The sequence below is a fragment of the Dasypus novemcinctus genome, chromosome 27 (genome assembly GCF_030445035.2).
Source record: "Dasypus novemcinctus isolate mDasNov1 chromosome 27, mDasNov1.1.hap2, whole genome shotgun sequence".
Classification (NCBI taxonomy): Eukaryota; Metazoa; Chordata; class Mammalia; order Cingulata; family Dasypodidae; genus Dasypus; species Dasypus novemcinctus.
Genome location: NC_080699.1, coordinates 1,180,232 through 1,201,282, shown reverse-complemented (window position 1 = coordinate 1,201,282; position 21,051 = coordinate 1,180,232). Strand labels below are relative to the sequence as shown.

The following is a 21,051-nucleotide window of genomic DNA, read 5'->3' as shown; positions in this document are numbered from 1 at the left end:
GTTAGGATTGGTTTGCTATTCTTTTTCTAGTTTCTGTAGTTCAGTTAAATCTTAGTGTTTAGCTCTTCTTTTTAATATAAATAGTCAGGGCTATACATTTCCCTCTCAAGACTACCTTCATTGTATCCCATAAGTTTTGAAAAGTGGTGTTCTCATTTTCATTTGTTCAATATATTTACCGATCTCACTTGCAATTTCTTCTTTGACCCACTGATTATTTTGAATGTGTTGTTTAGCCTCCACACCTTTGTGAGTTTACTTTATTCCTATTATTGATTTCCAGTTTCATTCCATTATGATTTGAGAAGATGCTTTGCATAATTTCAGTCTTTTTATATTTATTGAAGCTGTATTGTGCCCTAACATGTGGTCTATCCTGGAGAAAGATCCATGGACACTTGAGAAGCATGTATAACCCACCGGATTTGGATGCAGTGTCCGTTATGCCTAGCATGTGTATCATATATTGTTCAATTTCTCTGTTTCCTTGTTGATCTTCTGTCTAGTTGTTCTATCTAATGATGTGAGTGGGGCATTGAAGTCTCCAACTATTATTGTAGAGATGCCTGTTTCTCCCTTCAGTTTTGCCAGAGTTTGTCTCATGGATTTTGGGGCACCCTAGTTAGGTGCACAGGTATTTATGATTGTTATATCTTCCTGGTGGATTGTCTCTTTTATTAATATATAATGTCCCTGTATCTCTTATAACCTTTTTGCATTTAAAGTCTGTTTTGTCTGATATTAGTATAGCTACCCCTGTAAGCCTCCTGGCTTAACTTCTTTTTTAGAGTATTCATTATTTGTAATTATTTTGCTTCTTTATTTGTTTTTTGTTTTTTGTTATTGTTCTTCACTAGACCAAGGAAATCCTTTGGGGTACATGAAGAATTATTTAAAAGTTATTCAATAATTAAAAAATACAATATTTTTATTTAAAAACATATACATGAGAATATTGCATTTTTAAATACATTTGTATTTGTATCTCATTGCTTTTAATCTTTGTGCATGTTATGTTAGAACCAAGGTACATGTATATTTGCAATTTATAATAGAGTGAAAAACAAACTTTTATACGTTTAAACATAACAATTTCACATTTTTTCCCCATTTTTTTAAATTTTGAAGGCTTATATGCTTGAATTGGAAGCATCATTAATACAGCTTAGCAGCTGTCATCCAAGAACCTGGGACATAACCATTTGTAAAAAATTCCAGGTTTCAAATGTTTCTCTGATAGAAATTGAAATACTTTGAGAAGCACATAATTTAGAGGCATAACATATTTATTTTTAAACCAAACCAAGAAAGCTGTTTTTAAAGTAACTTTTATGTCCATTTTAGGATCCATTCCAGATGAAAGGCTTTATCGAATGTTCGTCAATAAAAAAGTAACAATGTTGAGACCAAAAGAAGATGAAAACGCTTGGTTTAACTTATTTGTGATTCATCAGAACAGGTAAAAATATTTTGATCCATGCATTGAAGTTCCCCAGACCTCTGTTTCTAAACTTATTTCTGTAAAGTGCCCTTTATTCCTTCAAGGTTGTCAGTGCAGGATCAACCTTGAAGGAATAAAGGGCACTTTACAGAAATAAGTTATAAAGCTTAGTTTGACTGCATTTTGAAATTGTTTTGAGTAAATATTAATATGAGACCAGCTCAGCAATGGGTTTGCACGAAGGGAGGGCAACACAGAACTGAAGAAATAAAAGGACAGAAAAGAAAGGAAGAGACGAGAGGAAATAAAGATTGGATCAGGGGACTCACAGCTGCTGAAGCTGAGAGCCTGGACCCTAGTTTCCGCATCCTATTTATTTAGGAACTAACAAGCAGCTGATTGTTATTTACTATGATAAGGAACAGGTGCAACATTTACGATAATAAGGTACAGGTCATACCAAGTTGAAACGCTTCCTCATGCACACATTTTTTGTGCTGATCAGATGGTGTTTCATTTAGTCAAGGCCCTTTGTTCCTAAGCCCGCACTCTTTGCATTATGGAAACGTTTCAGCGTCAAACCATGTTCCTTACTGTTTTCCCACAACATGTTAATACCTATACATTTATAGCATATGAATGAGGTATAAGAATAACAGTAAGATGAATATCCTTAAATTCAGCCAAAGAAATAGAATATTACCTCTGTTATCTCACACCAATCACTCATGTCATCCCCTTCCCCAGAGATAAACCCTGGCCTCATTTTGCAGTTAATTATTCCACTGTTCTTTACCGTTTAGTCACATATATATCCCTAATGAATGTTTTGTTTAGTTGTGGCATGACTGGAATCTTGCTGTGTATTTTGCAGCTTACGTTCAACATCATGATACTGAAACGTGCCCATTTTGATGCTTATAAATGTAGTTTTTCACTGATGAACACAGCTGAACTTTTCATCCTGTCTAAACATTTTGGATTGTTCCAGATTTTCACTTTGGTAACCCTGCTGTTGTGAACATTCTTGCACACGTGACCTGGTGTGTATATGCAAATGCCTTTCAGATATGATATTGCTAGATGAGCTTTCTCTGTTAGTAGTTTTAAGAAGTTTAGTCCTTTGGTAGGGTGCAGGATTGATTGAAAAGAGTGACACTTGAAGAAGCATTAAAAAAAAATAGAGTGCTGATTGAGATGGCAGTGCAACTGGTATGAAAGGGACAAACCTGAGACGTTAACAAAGAAGAATCGAGATCTGGGGCCTGGTTGTAGAATTTAATATCTATCAGTGCAAAATGCTGAATGCTAGTAGGAGACTTGTTATAGACCAGCGATATTGACCAGACTCAGACTCTGAATAAAGTTCCAATTGAGAGCTTTATTAGCTGCGCGGCAACTGCCTCATCCTACACAAAGGAGAGAGCGGCCCCGAGTCGTGGGGAGAGTTTGCTTATATAGGCTTTTAGGTTCAGGGCAGAGGGCAATAGCTCAGCAAGTAAGCACGTACAGAAGCAGGTGTTTGTGGTTAATTAAGTGCTGGGAATTCTATCAGGGGAAACAAGCAGTTGGAGAGTTCTTGTTGTCAGCTTAGTCTTTTGGCAGGGGCTGACGAGACTTTCTACAGGAGGAGGCCTTGAGATAAGGTTTTACAGTTGAGCAAGCTTGATACAGAAGCGAGATATAGGCGCTTAGGGGGCTGTGGAATTTTCCTCGGGTGGGGGTGGTCACAGGCTCCTACTTCTCCACATTCCCTACTTCTCTTTTGTGGAGATTCAAACCTTTGAATTTGAGTGCTTTCCAGTGTCCTGCATAGGTAAGCTTTGGTATGGGGTGTTCACGATTAAGAGCTTAACGGTTTGCACTCTTTCGGATAAAGCAAACTAAACGATTCATTATGAATGGGCTGCCGGTTAACAGCAACAATAGGAGGATTAAGGGGCCCCAAAGGGCAGTGATAAGGGTTGTAAGCCACGGGGACTAATTAAATAAACTTTCATACTAATTTTTGGTGGCTGACTGAGCCTTTTTTCACTCTTTTAATAGTTTCCGGACTAAGTTTAAGCTTTCTTTAATGATGCCGGAGTGGTTAGTTATAAAAGCAACAAGTTTCTCTTAAAGCTAAGCAAAGGCCTCCTTGTTTGAGGAATAATAAGTTCAGTCCCCGCCGGTTCTGGAGGCTTACTTTGGCTAAGTAATCAAGTGCTTCCTCTAAATGTGAAATCTGATATTCAAGGTTTTTGAGGTCCTGGGTAACTAGGGCTGACAATTGGCTGACATCAGAGTGACTTTTTACAAGAGCTGCTGATCTCACCGCGGTTGATCCAGCAATGCCCAGCCCAATTAGAAGGGGAACTAGGATTGGGGCCCTCTTGTACCAGTGGTGCTCAAGACTCGATGTTTCAAGATACTCTTTCCCAGTTTTCCAGAGAAGTAATGTATGGGCTACTATGCTTCACTCTTTTTGTTTTAGTCGAGGTGACCGTGCCTGTCTTAGGTTGCCCTCCTCTGAGAGTCTTACCCGTCATTGGCTACCAGCCAAGCTCTTCGACTTGGGGAAGTTAATGAAGTGCTTTTGCCAGCACCAGATTATTCACATGTCCCATGGCTGTTACGTATTGCAGTTTTCTTTGAAAGCACTGTCCAGCACAGGTGAAAATCATGAGCAACAGAACAAATATGATTAGCCCTGTTCCTAAATCTGACAGGAAATGCTGTGATTCCTACTAATTGACTGGGTTAAATTTTGTAATATGTGAAATTATATCTGAGAAAATATTTTTATCATTGGCTACATGAATTTGATTTTGAGACATTTCTAATTTTTTTTTGTAATTCATTTATTTCCAGAGAGGTATTACTTTTATGGCCTAGCAAACGATTCTTAATTTTTTTTCCATTCTATATTAGATGAATTATAGGCAAGAGGAGTAATACAAAAGTTGCTTTCATTCTAATCACATTTCAATCCCCTTAACAAGTTTAAATTATACAATTGATTTCCAATATGTAAAACAACCGATTTAAAATCATTAACCCGATTATTTAACTGTTCATCAATGTGCTCTTGGCTGTGCTACAAATCACTAGCATTTTTATGCCAATCATGCACGTATTGTTGTTTGAACTTTTATGTAGCAGCAGCTGTAATGATTCCAATCAGTCTCAAAATGCTTATAATAAGCAGTCCAATAAAGTGTTTAGTCAGTTTTAAGAATTCTTTTTTTTTTTTTTTTAAAGATTTATTTATTTATTTAATTTCCCCCCCTCCCCTGGTTGTCTGTTCTTGGTGTCTGTTTGCTGCGTCTTGTTTCTTTGTCCGCTTCTGTTGTCATCAGCGGCTCGGGAAGTGTGGGCGGCGCCATTCCTGGGCAGGCTGCTCTTTCTTTTCACGCTGGGCGGCTCCTCACGGGCGCACTCCTTGCGCGTGGGGCTCCCCCACGCGGGGGACACCCTTGCATGGCATGGCACTCCTTGCGCGCATCAGCACTGCGCATGGCCAGCTCCACACGGGTCAAGGAGGCCCGGGGTTTGAACCGCGGACCTCCCATATGGTAGACGGATGCCCTAACCACTGGGCCAAAGTCCGTTTCCCAGAATTCTTGTACCATATGTAGCAATAACTGACTTTCAGGAGATGATTGCCAAATCCACATCATTTTCACAGGTATCCAGATGCCTTTTCTTCTTCTGGCTTTTGCTTTTGCTTTTCCATCCTGCAACACACTTTTTGGTAGACATGTATACAAGGCACCATTTTTATAAAACAGTGAGTTATTCTTAATAGTTACTTTACCAGTTATGAAAACAAATGGATTTTTAACACAGGCTTTAAGATGATATGTTTGATTAAGGGTTAAATACTGTTTTGTTTTATTTATATTTTCTAACCATTTATAAGTAGGGGCAATTTCAAGAAATATTCTCTACAAATTCTTTTGTAGGTCATGACTGTGAGTAACATTAGCCCAAGGGTCGGGCATCATTTTCCTTTGTAATGTTAACAATTCCTGCGATGAAAGCCTGAAGAGAGGGCACGCAGGTCCAAAGTTCAGAGGCAGACTACAAGCTGCAAGTTCACAGCTCCAGGATTTGTAAAGTTAATGTGATGTATGGCAGTAATTGCCACAGGTCTCAGTGAAGTATTTTAACCTCTGGCCATATTTCCACTTTCCCCCCCCTTTTTTATTTTTGTAAAGTAATGAATACAGCTTGGGTGGATTTTTATTGTATTACTCCCTGGAGGCTTTGAATTGTGCATCTGGGGGCTCACTCCTCTCAAAAGCAGGAGGGACCTGATGTCACGGTCATTGGCGTCAGCATGAAGGAAGTTACGGGGGATGTCTATGAGCTGTTGGCAAGTAACAGGCAGCCGGAACTGCTGGGCTAGGCGCCACACGGTTTGGTGCTCACGATGTTTGCTTTTTCAGTGGAGCCACTTTGCTATTTTTTTCAGGTTTCAGTGGTAGAGCCTTGGATCTTCACAAAGGTGTCTGCATCAACAGTCCTGAAAGGGATGCTAGTGGGGTGGGCAGGGACATGACAGACAGTTACCTGGTTACTACTAGCAGGTATCCCGGATGTTTTTTTCATAGATTTCAGGGTGATTTACAACAGTTCATCATTCCTGTCTTGCTTTTAGTATTTGCAGTCTACCCCTGGATAGGGATGGCAGTTTTTAGAGTGACCAGACACTATTGGGTTAAATCTTTCACTTTTTGCAGGACCTCCTATGCTGCACATAATTGCTTTTCTATATTATATTTTTGGCTTCTTTCCAGAATTGTGATTAAAACCCAAGGAGTACTTGTTTAGAATTTTGCCTTTGCCACAAACTCGACCCAAAGCAAATATTGGTGCTTGCCACATTCAATTTATAGACTAAGTTAATGTCTACAATTTACTTTCCTTTTATTATTATTTAAAGCAGCTTGCTGGAGGTTTTCCTACTTCCATGAAGGACTTTTCTCAATTAATACATATAATGGTTTTAATATTTGAGCTAAATGAGGGATGAAAGATCGCCAGCATTTCAACAATATTACAAATTTCATTAACACGAGAAAACACTGCACCTTATTAATTACAGCAGAAAGCAAAGCTGTATTCCACTCAGCCAAACAGCATCCAAGAACTCAACAGAGTAGCAGGGACCCCACAACCTGTCCCAACTGTTTGCCTAGTTCAGGCTTTTAAGATAAGATACTACTGTTTCTGATGTTTCTTTTAATTTTGAAAAAAAGGATTACTGGTTAGTAACGTTATCAGTAGGTTTTAGCCACAGATTTTTTTCTGCACAGCCAGGTTATTACCATGCTAGGAGAGATGGTTGGGCTATGCACGTAGTCTGGAAAAGCACTGCAAAAGTCCATTGTTAGGTTTTTCACAGATAGAAGAATGTAGGCTGGCTTAACCAGTCTAAGATGACACTAAAGAAAGTTTTAGCAAGTTTTAAAACAAAATTATAGCGACACAGCTGGACATTAACTTTTTACAACAAACTAGCAATATTTGGACTACTGCATACTACAGTGTTGTTATTTTAATTTCTAATAAGAGGTTTCTGTGATACATACTTTTTTATAATAATTAAAACCATAATTAACTACATTGTACTTCTGTTTCATATTATGCTGAAATATTGGTAAATTTATACACTCAAGTATTCAGTTGAACTTTTTACTCATACAACTTTAACAGAGGGTTAAAGGAAAAAAACCTGTTAATTTTATAACACTTTTAAACACTTTTCATTCGACTTATAACATATTAAATGAACTCAACTATTTAAATTTTTTTTTTCAAGGTAAAAGAACAAATCTCTTGCAGTTAGTTTGAAATAAAAAGACAGGATTTGATTTCTAGAACATTATGTTCCTTTGAAAGAGATAAGACCCTTTCTTCTTCAAACACTGAGGAAATGATGAGGTTAAAGCACAAGAAGTTATTTTGATAAAACAGACTTTCTTTGTATATTGATTATTCAGGAAACTTTTACTAAAAGAGACTAATGACTTGAGCGACTTTGAGAAAGAACAAAATTTTTTTACTTTGCATTAGTATACTACTTGATACTAAACCTTTTAAAACTTTATAGACAGACCCATCAAATCTTACTCAATTTTCAATCACAAAAAATTTCTCTTCCACAAACCTTCCACACCTTCAGCACTCATTCAGGTTTTGTCCCACACTGTACTGTTCCCAATGATCAATCATTTTATCTTAGGACAAAATCTTCTCCTGTTTCTGTAACAATAAAAACACGTTCTATACATTCCATGTATGTAAGTTACCAGGCAAATCTCTTATAAAGTATAATTACCATCAACATTAAACTTTTCTTCACTTTTAACATAGCAGCATGCAATACCAAAAACAGTCTCCTAGGAGCAAGTTGGCAGGGGAGGCTGACTGCTGACAAGTTTTCCTGTTATAAAATTACTTTTTATTATTATTATTAATTCAGGTTTTGTTTAATAATAACTTTTTGGAATTAGCCATTTAAACACTTTAAACAATGCTTTGTTAAACTTATAATTTATAACCATATAGACTATAATTATACTACTTTAAGACAAATTTTATTTTCGCAGAACACATTTTCTTACTTAAAGTTACCATAATATCTTCTATAGTTCACCACATGCATTTAAGTTTCATGAGTTTATGAAAATTAGCCATCCTATTTTAGGGCAAAACACAACTTTTTGAAAAACTTACTACATTTCAGTTAGCATTCCCACAAATTTTTAATTTTCTTTAATATTCATTTAAGTTTTACATCCTTCATTTTATTCTGTGAGGAAAAATAAAGTATTCATTTTAATTTAGGCAAGAACTATTTAATGAAAAGACAGTAATTTTGCTAAGACTTACAATTTTTGTCATTGTAGAAATCCCATTAACATTCAAACTTATGTATTGATATAAGCGCTTATTTAATATTTGGCCATTTGAATAGAGCTCTTTTAAAAAATTTTGTTAATTTATATCACCATCTGAAGGTATCAAAATACACACTGACATTGAACAAACAAATACAAAACAATTATAACACAGCAGAAACATACAGTTTACAGTTGACTCATAATTCTTCACAAATTACACAGAACAGAAATAGAAAAAGACAAACAACTGAGACAGACGATAAGACAAACCAGACAACCTGAACCGGAGTCAGGAGTGACGTCTCGCTCTGACGGGAGGGTGAATCTGTTTGCTGCATCCAGCAGATCCACTTCTCCACAATCCAGACTCCGCAGAGGTTTTCCAGAAAACAGACTCACCTAGGGACATCCCGTTTGCTGATCCTGGGCCCAGGAACTCCTGACGCTCTCCAGGTGGAGAATTTAGAATTTAGGTGGAGACAAGTTCCAGGGCTGGGCGGCATTCAGGACGGAGGAATGTCCCTCGGAGGCCTTCTCCTAGACCGCTGGCCCGTCCCCAGAACGTACCTGTCTCCCTGAGTCTGAGGAGATCAACCCCGCTGGAGTGGGGGATCTTGTCGATCTATCTCGCTGGGGCCTCCAAATGTTATAGACCAGCGATATCGACCAGACTCAGACTCTGAATAAAGTTCCAATTGAGAGCTTTATTAGCCGCGCGGCGACTGCCTCATCCTACGCAGAGGAGAGAGCGGCCCTGGGTCGCGGGGGGGTGGAGGGAGTTTGCTTATATAGGCCTTTAGGTTCAGGGCAGGGGCAATAGCTCAGCAAGTAAGCACGTACAGAAGCAGATGTTTCCGGTTAATTAAGTTCTGGGGATTCTATCAGGGAGACAAGCAGTTGGAGAGCTCTTGTTTACAGGGGCCTGGGTCAGGCTGGTCTTCTGGCAGAGGCTGATGAGACTTCCTACAGGAGGAGACTCTGAGATAAGGTTTTACAGTCGAGCAAGCTTGTTACAGAAGCGAGATACAGGCGCTTAGGGGGCTGTGGAATTTTCCTCGGGTGGGGGTGGTCTCAGGCTCCTACTTCTCCACAGACTGACTGGTGCCCTGGGATAAATTGCCAGGAGCAGGCGAGCGTTGGCTCTGATGACTGGCCACTGCTGCGAGCCGCTCCTTCGCTTGCTCACAGCCTCCCCAGGCCGCTGCCCTTCCTGCTCTCCCGAGGTAGGAATGAGTCAAGGAAAAGAGCGAGGAGGGCGGGCAGGCTTGTGAGAGCACGGCAGTCGCGCAGGCTGGGAGCTGCTGGTTGCTGGTGGCCGAGGGGCTGCCAGGCTTCTGGCGGCGTCGCCGCTTCCACTCTGGGTAGCCACTGTCGTGGGAGAAGCACGCGGAGGTCGGGCCGACACGTGTGCCGTAGGCTGCCGCCCCCAGTTCCAGCTCCACCGGTGGAGCTTGTTTGGACTGGTTTTTACTGCCGTGTTGTAACGTGGCTTTAGATTTCCCTCATTCCTTCTACGTTTATGAACTAGAATTCTTCTGCAAGGAGGATTTGTCCCTCTCCCCCCACTTATTTATTCAGTTACTGATTGATGTCAGTATGGACTCACGGATGCGTGTTTCCGTCTATGTGTAATGATCTAATACCATCAGTTTCTTCTGTTGCTCAGCTTGTTCTCGCTTTGGCCTTTGGGAGCTCTTTTAGGTTGGCTCCTGTGCCCGCTCAACATGCCCTGATTTTCTTCCCTCTTTTTTTCTTTCTTTCTCTTTTTTTGAGCACTTGCTTTTTGGCCCACGATATACACCAGGCTCATTGTATATCTTCCTTTCCTAGCCCTGGAATCACCCACTTGTATAAGGGGGCCCTGGGTCTTTTATTGAAGAGAAACCAGGATGCAGGTACTCAGGAGCTTATTGCTACTAGGCCCTCAGTCCTCTCAAAAAAACACCCCAGGAAGCAGAGGTGTGTGTGCTGAGCGCGCACACTCACACTGACATTTCTGCCTAGGGCTATTATATATTTTAGAAAAGCAAATGAACGTGAATTCATACTGACTCTAATCAGCCCGCTCGGTTCATTGTAGTCTTCCTCCATTCCTTATTCGTAACTTCTTTCTCTTAACAGAAACCTATAATGTATTTACTTTTTTTTTTCCAGTCCTGGTTTAAATATAAAGTAATTTCAGAATTGCTAACTCATACTGTGTCAGAAGCAAATTTACCTACTAGGTAAACAACTAGTGTTTGTTCGTTTTGTGTTCAGCTGTATCTAGTCTGGACGTGGTTTCCAGCGTTCCTTAGGTCAGCTGCTTCTCCCCGCTTTGAGGTTTTGTGGTGCCTTTGTAATACTGTTAGATGCGTTTGTCACCAACTGCATTTATAGATACTTTTTTATTGTTGCTTTCATGGATTTAGAAAAAACAAAAGATTTTCTCAGATTGACAATTCTTGAGCCTTTTGCATTTTACTTTATTTCCTGCATTTCTATACATCAGCTGGTTTCTTTCCCATGTTGCAGAAGAAGGAAGAATTTGAAGCAGAAGAAGATTTTGTACTCAGTATGAATGTTTTGATCGACTTCTAGGTAAAAAATAAATAAGATACACCTGCCAGCATAAGCAGCACCTTCTCCTCCACGGAACAGGGCGGGGCTCCATAAGCAGAGTCCACGGGTTACAGTCGAGTTCCGCTGCTTTTCCTCGGTACTCGTGATGACCTCAAACCCTGGGTCTGCCTTTTACATGAAAACATTCCTGGACACCTGAGGCTGCTGCTCCTGACCCCATCCCTGCTCCTGCGCGGTGGTGCTGCTGTAGACGCGCTGATGGGCTCCTTGTGCTCCGCCGGCCCTCCGCTGGCTGAGAGGCCTCTCCTGGCCTCGCTGCCTGCAGCAGGCCCCTCCCCTTCACGCCTCCCTGGCTCCCTTTTTCTCTGTAGCCCTGTTGCTCCCTGCAGAGGTAGGTAGGTCGTGCTGCTTGTGGCCTCCGTGGGGCAGGGGCTGGTGCTCACGTGGGCCTCGTGTGTGGACAGGCTGGTATACAGCAGGCACTCGGGTGCTGGGGCTGGTGCTCACGTGGGCCTCGTGTGTGGACAGGCTGGTATACAGCAGGCACTCAGGTGCTGGGGCTGGTGCTCACGTGGGCCTCGTGTGTGGACAGGCTGGTATACAGCAGGCACTCAGGTGCTGGGGCTGGTGCTCACGTGGACCTCGTGTCTGGACAGGCTGGTATACAGCAGGCATTTTGGAAATCATTTGTTACTCAATACTGAAAACTCGTACCTCTTATGTATGGTAGGTATTACACCATATTTATTTATTTTATGAGGGAAGCTGTGAGTTCACAAAACAATTCATGCATACCATACAGGATTCCCATACATCCCAGACATTGTTGTGACACATTTGTTACAAATGATGAAAGAACAGCATCATAATACTACTGCTATCTATAGTCCATAGTTATATTTGGTGTATTTTTCCCACTTACACCCATTTTTATAATCAGGAAAAGAAAGAGGTGATGTTCAAATGAATGGACATATTTAGAGGTTTGTTTTTATCCCACAAAGTTTATTTTAACACCTTCATTTTCTGTGTTCTTTTTAAAATGTGTAACCAGACCAGTTAGGGTCTTACTAGTGTGCCTGCTTTTATGAATTCCTTAAGGGGGCCGCCCCTCCCTGCAGTCCCCTGTGATCTCTAAATGGGGATGGGGTCGTCCCTCTCCACAGCCTTCCAGATCTCCCTCTAAGTGTGGAACTGCTGCTTTCTCTTTGGGGGCTTCTAGTGTACCGGGCCCTGTGGCAGTTATTTTTGCGTGACAAAGAACAATTATTTTCTTCAGTGCAGATTTGTAAACCCCTTGAGGGCAGGGCTTAGGTATTGGTTCTTTGTTTTCCTAATCCCTTGTATAGTTCTGGCTTGTAGAGGGATTTACTGTATCTTTAGTGAATGGATAAAGAAAGAACCATTTAGGCTTATTTCTCGTAATGCTTTACCTCTGGGTATTTATAGTATTCGTTTTTAAAATTCTTGTTGCAGGAGTAAGCATGGAAGTACCAACTTCATTCCGGAACAGTTTTTAGACGACTTCATTGATCTCGTTATTTGGGGTCATGAACATGAGTGTAAAATAGCTCCGACCAAAAATGAGCAGCAGCTCTTCTATGTGTCCCAGCCTGGAAGTTCTGTGGTCACTTCTCTTTCCCAAGGAGAGGCTGTAAAGAAGTGAGTAACTGTTATACATTGCTAACTAATTTACAGAATGCTGCTGGTCAACTCTGAGGGTCATGTCACTCACGGTGTTGTTTATATGGTAGACTTATTTACAAAGGTCGACCATTCCACGTCATCACGATTTTCCCAGATTATACCCCATTCTCAGCAGAAGATGCTCAAGAGGTGGTAGTCACGTCTTGACTGTTAGTCTTGTTCTTTATTAAGTTTCGAGTCCTGTAGATGGTTACCAATTTTACAAAATTCATTTATAAGCCACTTCACCTAAAACAGTGATTAAACTCAACTTTTATTATGGGTTTTAACCTTTGATTCCACTTAAGTTCTGATTGTTACTAGGTAATTGGTTTAAAGAATATGGCAGTAGGATTTAAGTTTGTCAGATTTTTCTTTTTTTAACTTTTTTGGCTTTTTGTTTCTATTTTTTTTATTTGCTTTTATTTTTTGTTTTTTCTTTATGATTCCACCACTAATTATTTTTATGTACATACATGTGTATAATACTACCATAGTCCTGAAAATATTTTATTATACTTACGTATGTCCTTTTTTTTCCCCTTTTTTCCCTGTGAAATAACCTTAAGATTAAATTTCCACAACATGTCTTCTTAGGGGTTTGGCTTTATGGAGACAGTTTCGTGGAAGCAGGGTGAGAAGTACGATGGTGGGCCCGTGCCCCGTGGCAGCCCCGTGCTGACTCCGTCTCCTCTTTCAGGCACGTGGGTTTGCTGCGCGTCAAAGGGAAGAAGATGAACCTGCACAAGATGCCGCTTCAGACCGTGCGGCGGTTTTACATGGAGGACGTGGTGCTGGCCAACCATCCGGACGTCTTTAGTCCAGATGACCCTCGAGTGACCCAGGCCATCCAGAGCTTCTGTTGGGAGAAGGTGCGTCTTCCGGGGAGGGTGTCGGAGGTCTGCCGTAGCTGGAGGTGGTTTCGTCCTGAGTGGCTCCTGGGGTGGAGGCCGCTGTGTGTTAATATCCCCTGTCGCCTGTTGGGAACCACCACTCGGTAAATGGGTTCAATGTGTCAAAGACTTTTTAAATAAATTTATTTTAAGTAATTGAGAAGAAGAAATGCTATGTATAAAAGAAACTATTTGGTTAAAACCCCATCCAAATTCTTCTCTCCTCAAAATCACGTATATAATCTTTTCTCCTGTTCTCCTCCTGATGTGACGATTCGTTCATTCGTTTTACTTACGAAAGCAGAGAGTGGCTTCGTTTGGGGAATTGGGGGAATGTGGGGTGAGGGCCTTAGCCTGTCTCGTTATCTGCGTCAGGCGTCCCTCCCTTCACTCCGAACGCTCCAAATAAAATCACCGAGCGTGGTCGCCGTGCTCGGTGCGCCGTGCCGCTGCAGCCTGGCCGTCCCCCTCCTCTGCAGTTGCCACGCCTGAGCCCGCACCGACGTTCTGGAGCCGCTGCTGCTGGTGGAGGCCGGCGTGGTAATGGAAGGCGGGAGCTCGGCAGTGTTCCCTGCTGGCTGAGCTCTTAGTCTGTACCAACCCTTCTTTACAGTTTACTTTCATGAAAATCTGCGGAGAGCACAAGAGTGATGATGATGAAGATCACTAACGTTCATTGAATGCTTGTATGTGCCTGGCCCTGTGACAGTATTTTGCATTTAATCCATTCAGCAATGCTTTGTGGTCGGGTTTGTCGTCACATTTTATATGCAAGAAACTGAACCTGAACTTCGTAACGTCCAGAGCCTGCGCTGCTGGAGTGTGCAGCTCACATACTGGAGAGGAGGTTTGCTGGCCTCCGGATGCCAGATCCTGGGACTTGAATGTGCATCAGGATCGCCGCTTTCTCTTTCCCGTGCCCAGACCTTGCAGCCCACTCTGTTTTGTGTAAAACTTCACTCTAGGAAACGCATTCTCCCTCGGTGGCCCCGCGTTTGTGTTGTCTTTACAGCGGTCACTTTCTAGCTGAATGACCATCTTCCCCAGTAATTCCAAATACAGCCCTGCACTGAGTTTTCCTTGAGTCGTGTGATCCTCCCTAAACACGTCTGTAGCCGGTGGGCAGTGCAGCGAGTGTCCGGCCACACCGTGCCCCTCTTGGGTTGGTCTTAGAGGCAGACCAGGGTTTCCCGGCCTTGGCAGCTGGCAGCAGGGCTGGCGTGCTCTCTTGAGTGGTGGGTGCTGTCCTGTGCATTGTGGGATGTTTATAGCACCGGGACCTCCACCCACTAAGCTGCAGGTGCAGGACCTGCCCCACTGCTGCAGTCAAAGCCGTGAAGGAGGTTTCCAGCAGAGTGGGTGTAGCCCAGTGGGTGAGCGCCTGCTTCCCACGTACGAGGTCCCGGGGTCAGTCTTCAGTACCTCCTTTAAAAATCGAGTTTCCAGATTTGCCAGGTGTCCCTGGTTAGGAACCCCCGAGGCGGCTCGTCTGTCTGAACCCTCTGAGGTGGGGCCGCTTCACTGAGGAGCTGGCACAAGTAGGTGCTGTCTAAATGCCTGTTGAACTAAAAGAAATGGCCCAGTAAATGTTATTCTTACAAATCTGTGCTGTCCAATAACGTAGCCACTAACACATGTGGCTTTTTAAATCAAATAAAAAATTCAGTTCCTTACAGGGAAAAAGAGTCTCTTCAACAAGCGGTACTGAAAAAACTGGATATTCACATGCAAAAGAATGAAGGTGGACCCCTCCCTCACAGAAGTATACAATTAACTAAGTGGATCAACAACCTAAATATAATGGCTAACACCATAAAACTTGTAGAAGAAAACATAAGGGAGAATTTCATGACCTTGGATTTGGCAGGGATTCTTAGGACCTCAAAAATACAAGCACCAAAAGAAAAGGTAGATAAATTGGACTTCACTGAAATTAAAAACTCTGTGCAATCAAAGGACATTATCAAGAAAGTAAAAAGGCAGTTTGCAAAATGGAAGAAAATAGTTGTGATGCGTGCTTAATATCTAGAATATATAAAGACCTCTTTAAACTTAGCAACAAAATGATAGCCCAATTAAAAATGGACAAAGGACTTGAATAGACATTTCTCCAAAAAAGATATGCAAGTGGCCAGTAAACACTTGGAAAGATATTCAACATTGTTAGTCATTAGAAAAATGCAAATCAAAACCTCAGTGAGATGCCAGATCACACCCACTACAATGGCTATTACTTAAAAAACCAGAAAATATACGGATGGAATGCACGATTGTCTTGTAAACTCACATCTTCTCAGGTAAGGATAAGGTGAGGATGTGGAGGAATTGGAACCCTCCTGAACCGCTGGTGGGAATGTAAGATGGAGCAGCTGCCATGGAAACAGCTTGGTGGTTCCTCAGAAAGTAAAGTATCGAATTACAGTGTGATCTAGGTATACTTCCAAAAGAATTGAAAGCAGGGACTTGAATAGGTATTTGCACACCAGTGTCCGTAGTGGCTTTATTCACAATTACCAAAAGATGGAAGCAACCCAAGTGTCCACTAATTGATCAGTGGATCAATGAAATGTGGTGTATTCACACAGTGGAATATTACTCGGCTGTGAAGAGGAATGAAATTCTGAGACCTGTGATAACATGGATGAGCCTTGAGGACATCATGTCGGGTGAAGTAAAGCAGACACAGAAGGACAAATATTGTATCGAGTCACTGAAATGAAATAATTAGAACCAGCAAATCCATAGAGTCAGGATAAAATACAGGTTACCAGGGGCCTGGGTGGGGGTAGGAATGGGGGGTTGTGCTTAGAGTTTACAGTTTCTATTTGGGGTGATAGAAGCGTTTTGGTAATGGATGGTGGTGACGGTGGCACAACAGTCTGAACCTAATGGGCAGCACTGAAATAGATAGTTGAACGTGGTTAAAAGGGGAAATTTTAGGATGCATATGTATCACTAGAATACTGAATTTTAGAATCCATGGTTGGGCAGCACGCCGTGAATTCTGCGCACTGTAGTTAGCAGTACAATTATAAAAACGTTCTTTCATCCATTGCAGCAAATGTACGTACCAGTGCAAGGTGCTGGGCGGAGGGAGTGTGTGGACCTCTGTCTGTGTGCAGGAGTTGTCTGTGAACCTGTAACTGCTCTTAATGAAAACAAGCGTGGTGGAAGCCAGTGGCTGCGGGAAGCGGCCGGGGCAGGCGACCCCTGCAGGCCCTGCGTTCCAGCCCCCACGGCCCAGGCCAGCCTCCCGGTAGTAAAAGACCAGTTAATCACGGTGGATTTAACTAATCCCTGAATTGTACACTTGAATGTAATTATACAATGGGAAATGTTAGCTTGTATGTATGTTACCACAACAAAAATTTTAAAAAGTAACGAAGTGACTAAAACTAGAGTTATTTGGTTTAAGTTAATGAGTCCAGGTAGAAACCATATTGAAATAGGAATAGAAGATTCAAGAGGAGTAATGTTCTAAGTTCTCTTCTAAGGGGATAAAGATTGAAGCATTTAAGAACTTTGGTGAAAGAGAAACATTAAGGAGTGGGATTACCGAGGACATTAAGAGAAGGTGTTCTTAACAGGTATAATTATAAATGAACCAGGAAGTAAGGATGGCTTTGTGGTTTAGGAAATTTAATCCTTATATGTTTTTATTTTGAGATTGAAGAAATGCTTGAAAATGCTGAGCGGGAACGTCTGGGAAATTCCCGACAGCCGGAGAAGCCGCTTATACGACTGCGAGTGAGTTCCATTTATATAAATTAAACTTTAATTTGCAAGGTGTAATAATACACACTAGGCATGGATTTTCATAGAAGCCTCCAGGAGTGTTCTTGCAGTCACCATAGGGAGGCAAAAATACTAAAGCAGTAAGGGTTTGATTTGATCAGTATGTGCTGGTAGCTTGCCGTCTTGTTCTCAGTTTTCTCTGCGGTGTGGTTTTGTGTAACAGGCTGGCTGAGAGCGCCGACTTCACTGTTCTCCCGCACCTCGTGTGGTCGCCGCAGCGCTGCCGCTGCAGTCCTTTGTTTGCCCAGTCAGCCCCGCTCGGGCCTGGCCATCCTCCACCCGGTCAGCCCCGCTCGGGCTCTGGCCTGCTCTCCACCTGGTCAGCCCCGCTGAGGCCCTGGCCTGCTCTCCACCTGGTCAGCCCCGCTGAGGCCCTGGCCTGCTCTCCACCTGGTCAGCCCCGCTGAGGCCCTGGCCTGCTCTCCACCTAGTCAGCCCCGCTCGGGCCTGGCCATCCTCCACCCGGTCAGCCCCACTCGGGCTCTGGCCTGCTCTCCACCCGGTCAGCCCCACTTGGGCCCTAGCTGGCTCTGTACCCAGTCAGCCCTGCTTGGGCCCTAGCCGGCTCTCTACCCAGCTCTCTACCCAGTCAGCCCAACTCGGGCCCTAGCTGTCTCTCCACCCGGTCAGCCCCGCTCGGCCTGGCCAGGCCTGCGCGGCCCCAGCGCTACGAGTGCACCTGCTTGCCATTCCCCAGCACTCGTGCCTTGTTTTGGTTACTCTTTGTCCTTAACTACAAAAGTGTGAGCGCCACTTAAGTTTGGAACCCTGTGAGTTTTGTTAACATGTATCTATTGATCCCAGAATAATTCCTGGCATGAAGCAGGTATTTGGTAAATACGTTGAAGGGATTAATAATTTTTGAGAGTAGTAAATTCTAAGAAGTTGAAGTTTCCTGTGTAAATTTTCACTGGAAATTTATTGATTTCGGAAAGGTAGTACTGCATTCTTAGCATTGGCCGCGTCGAGAGTCCAGATATGACCAGGTCTGTTATCCGGTTCTGGAGGCGCCGTGGACACCTGCACATTCTGTATCAGTGGTGGATCTGTCTTTTTAATCACACCTGTAGATTTTCTGGGTCTTTATTATTTTTCATTTAACTTTTTAAAGTTTTGTACTTCCATGCTGGCTTTAGTGTTTGAAGGGAACCAAGGAAGAAATAAGCACTGACTTAACTTTAGCATCTACCCACTGGGATCATTGTGAGGATTAAATACTAATTGTATGTAAATGAAACAGTTGACTTAAAGTGCTTTAAACAAGGCATGGCTGCACACTTTCTCAGCTGCTGTTTTGGTGGTTATAGAGGGCTCTGAGTACACCATCAGTTTAAAATACATGCGCTGGCATGTCTCCCAAGAACTTGTTAGTAAATCAGCTCTTGACAGTTCAGAGTCTGTTTGATTCCAGATGAGCCCACAGAAGCCAGAACCTACTTGTGAGCATCTCAGGAGTGGGAGAGGGTAAGGGGGAGAGCGGGGCAGGGGAGGAAGGGCCACATGCAGCCGTCTCTCTCCTCGCCTCGGGGTGTCACTGTCAGGAGGGGGCTGTGGGAAGGGGAGCGGGGTGGCAGAAGACCTACTCGGAGTTTTTACCAAAGACCTTGTCGACACTTGCACTGGGAGAAATGAGAAAGAATAGATGGATCTGTGGGTTCTAGGCTGAGATTGGATAAAATTTGGGAACTGCAGACTTAAAAAAAGTTCTCAGTTCATACGTGGCATCTGTCCTTAGCCTTAGCAAGAGGGGTTCACATATCAAGGAGACACAATCAAAGAATTCATGGTGATCAGCTGTAGAGGCGCACTGTCGGCAGAGGATGTTGGCAGTAGAGGATTTAGCAGTAGAGGCGTGGTGTCAGCAGCGTGCTAGCTAAGCATGCTAGCAGTAGATGCACGCTCTCAGCAGAGCATGCTAGCTGTAGAGGCGCGCTGTCAGCAGAGGATGTTGGCAGTAGAGGATTTAGCAGTAGAGGCGTGGTGTCAACAGCGTGCTAGCTAAGCATGCTAGCAGTAGATGCACGCTCTCAGCAGAGCATGCTAGCTGTAGAGGCGCGCTGTCAGCAGAGGATGTTGGCAGTAGAGGATTTAGCAGTAGAGGCGTGGTGTCAACAGCGTGCTAGCTAAGCATGCTAGCAGTAGATGCACGCTCTCGGCAGAGCATGCTAGCTGTAGAGGCACACTGTCTGCAGAGCATGCTAGCAGTGGAGGCGTGCTCTCAGCAGAGGATGTAAGTAGTAGAAGCATGGTGTCAGCAAGCATGCTAGCTGCAGTCCAACAGCCCTTTTGCCCTGTGCCATTCTTTTTCCAAGCGCCTGCCCTTACTCCTAGCTATAGCCCTCTTCCACTCTAGATATGTGACTTTAGCCTTGTACAGTAGGGTGAACCCACATCTACCTCCAGCTCAGACCGCCTTGAGCCCGGACTCTGAGAAGTGTGGTCTCAAGCATCAGCATTGGCATTGCTTGGGAAACGGTCAAAAATGCGGGCTGCCCACCCACCTGGACTGCTGCATTTCATTCCGAGAGAATCTTCATTCGTGTGCAGGTCGAGTTGGAAGCTCCGATCTGAGGACGCAGAGCCCGGAAGTACAGGGGCCGCAGAGCCCGAGGCCTGGCCGGCTGCCGGCTGCATGCTGGCCCGCGGCTGGTGGCGTGGCGTGCGCTTCTGAACTCAGGCCCTGGGTTTTGACCTGCTTCCTTGGTCATTGGAGATGTAGTGGACTAGACGGGACTCCTGTGGTCCTCTCCCCACCGTCCTTGCTGCCAGGGCCCTCGTTACCTCTTACCTGGCCCAGGCCGCAGCTTCCTCCCTGGAGCCTGCCCACTCCTGGCAAGCCGTCCCCCCACTAAGCCAAGCCTTCCCCCCACTGAGGCCAAGCCGTCCCCCCACTGAGGCCACAGTGAGATAATCTCCCTAAGCTGCAGTCTCGCCGTCCTGCTGAAGGCGAGTTTGTTGTCCCTGGACCCGTCGACAGGAAGGAGTCTAGCTATGGGCCGACCCCTCTGGCCTCCTCCTTCCTGCCAGCATCTCCAGGCTCCAGTCTGGCTGGACTGGACTCGCCGGCGCCTGAGCCTGTGCGGGCCGCGCTCTCCCTCCTCTGCACGTGGGCTCTTTCTCCACGAGGTCTGGAGGAGCCCAGCTGGAGGCCTTCTGTCCTCCCGGCAGCCAGCGCTGAGGCTTCTTCCGCGCATCCTCGCTCCGCGCTGCGCTCTGGGCTCCACTCTGTCCGTCGCGGCTGCTCGTGCGCGTGGAGGCCTTCCCCGCCGGCTGGGATGCGGCTCGTCCCCAGCCCCGACAGTGCCCAGCTTATTCCAGGTGTTCAGTGAGCGCTGTGTCATCAGTGAGCGGGACCTCTCAGGAGCAGAAAACCACAGTAGACGAGGCTCAGGAGGAGTATGAATGGTCGGAAGGCTTGGGGCCGAGCCCCGTCCTGCGGCATGTCTGACGGGCGCAGTGGGGGTGGCAGGGCGGAGGGAGGCCGCCCTCTGGGGACCAGTAGTCTCCCTCAGCTCAGCGAAAGGCCCGTTGCTGCCCGTGCCTCCGCTCGGCCCGGGAGAGGCTGGCATGGCCCTTCCCCAGCAAGCTGCAGTGCTAACTCGTTCCTGAAAGCAGAGGACGGTGTCGTCGTGCAGGATTACCAGAGGACGTCGAGTCGACTGGAGGAACACGTTAATTCGTGGAACTCCGGGGCCCGCCCTGCTTTGGAGGATAAAACAGATGGGGCTTTAAACTCGGGGAGGCTCCCGGCGGCAGTGTGGGGGAGGCAGCCAAGTGCCAGGGA

At 44.3% G+C, this 21,051-nt stretch overlaps 1 protein-coding gene across 2 annotated transcripts in view; it reads left to right on the top strand.

The window, feature by feature from the left end:
- MRE11 (MRE11 homolog, double strand break repair nuclease) overlaps positions 1-21,051 on the top strand; it is an 85,874-nt gene that overhangs the window by 20,071 nt on the left and 44,752 nt on the right. For both annotated transcript variants that reach the window (XM_004448191.4, XM_004448194.4), the window contains exons 7-10: positions 1,345-1,459; positions 12,370-12,555; positions 13,280-13,451; positions 17,139-17,219. In XM_004448191.4, the coding sequence (XP_004448248.1) occupies positions 1,345-1,459; positions 12,370-12,555; positions 13,280-13,451; positions 17,139-17,219 (554 nt within the window). The remainder of the gene's footprint in view (positions 1-1,344; positions 1,460-12,369; positions 12,556-13,279; positions 13,452-17,138; positions 17,220-21,051) is intronic.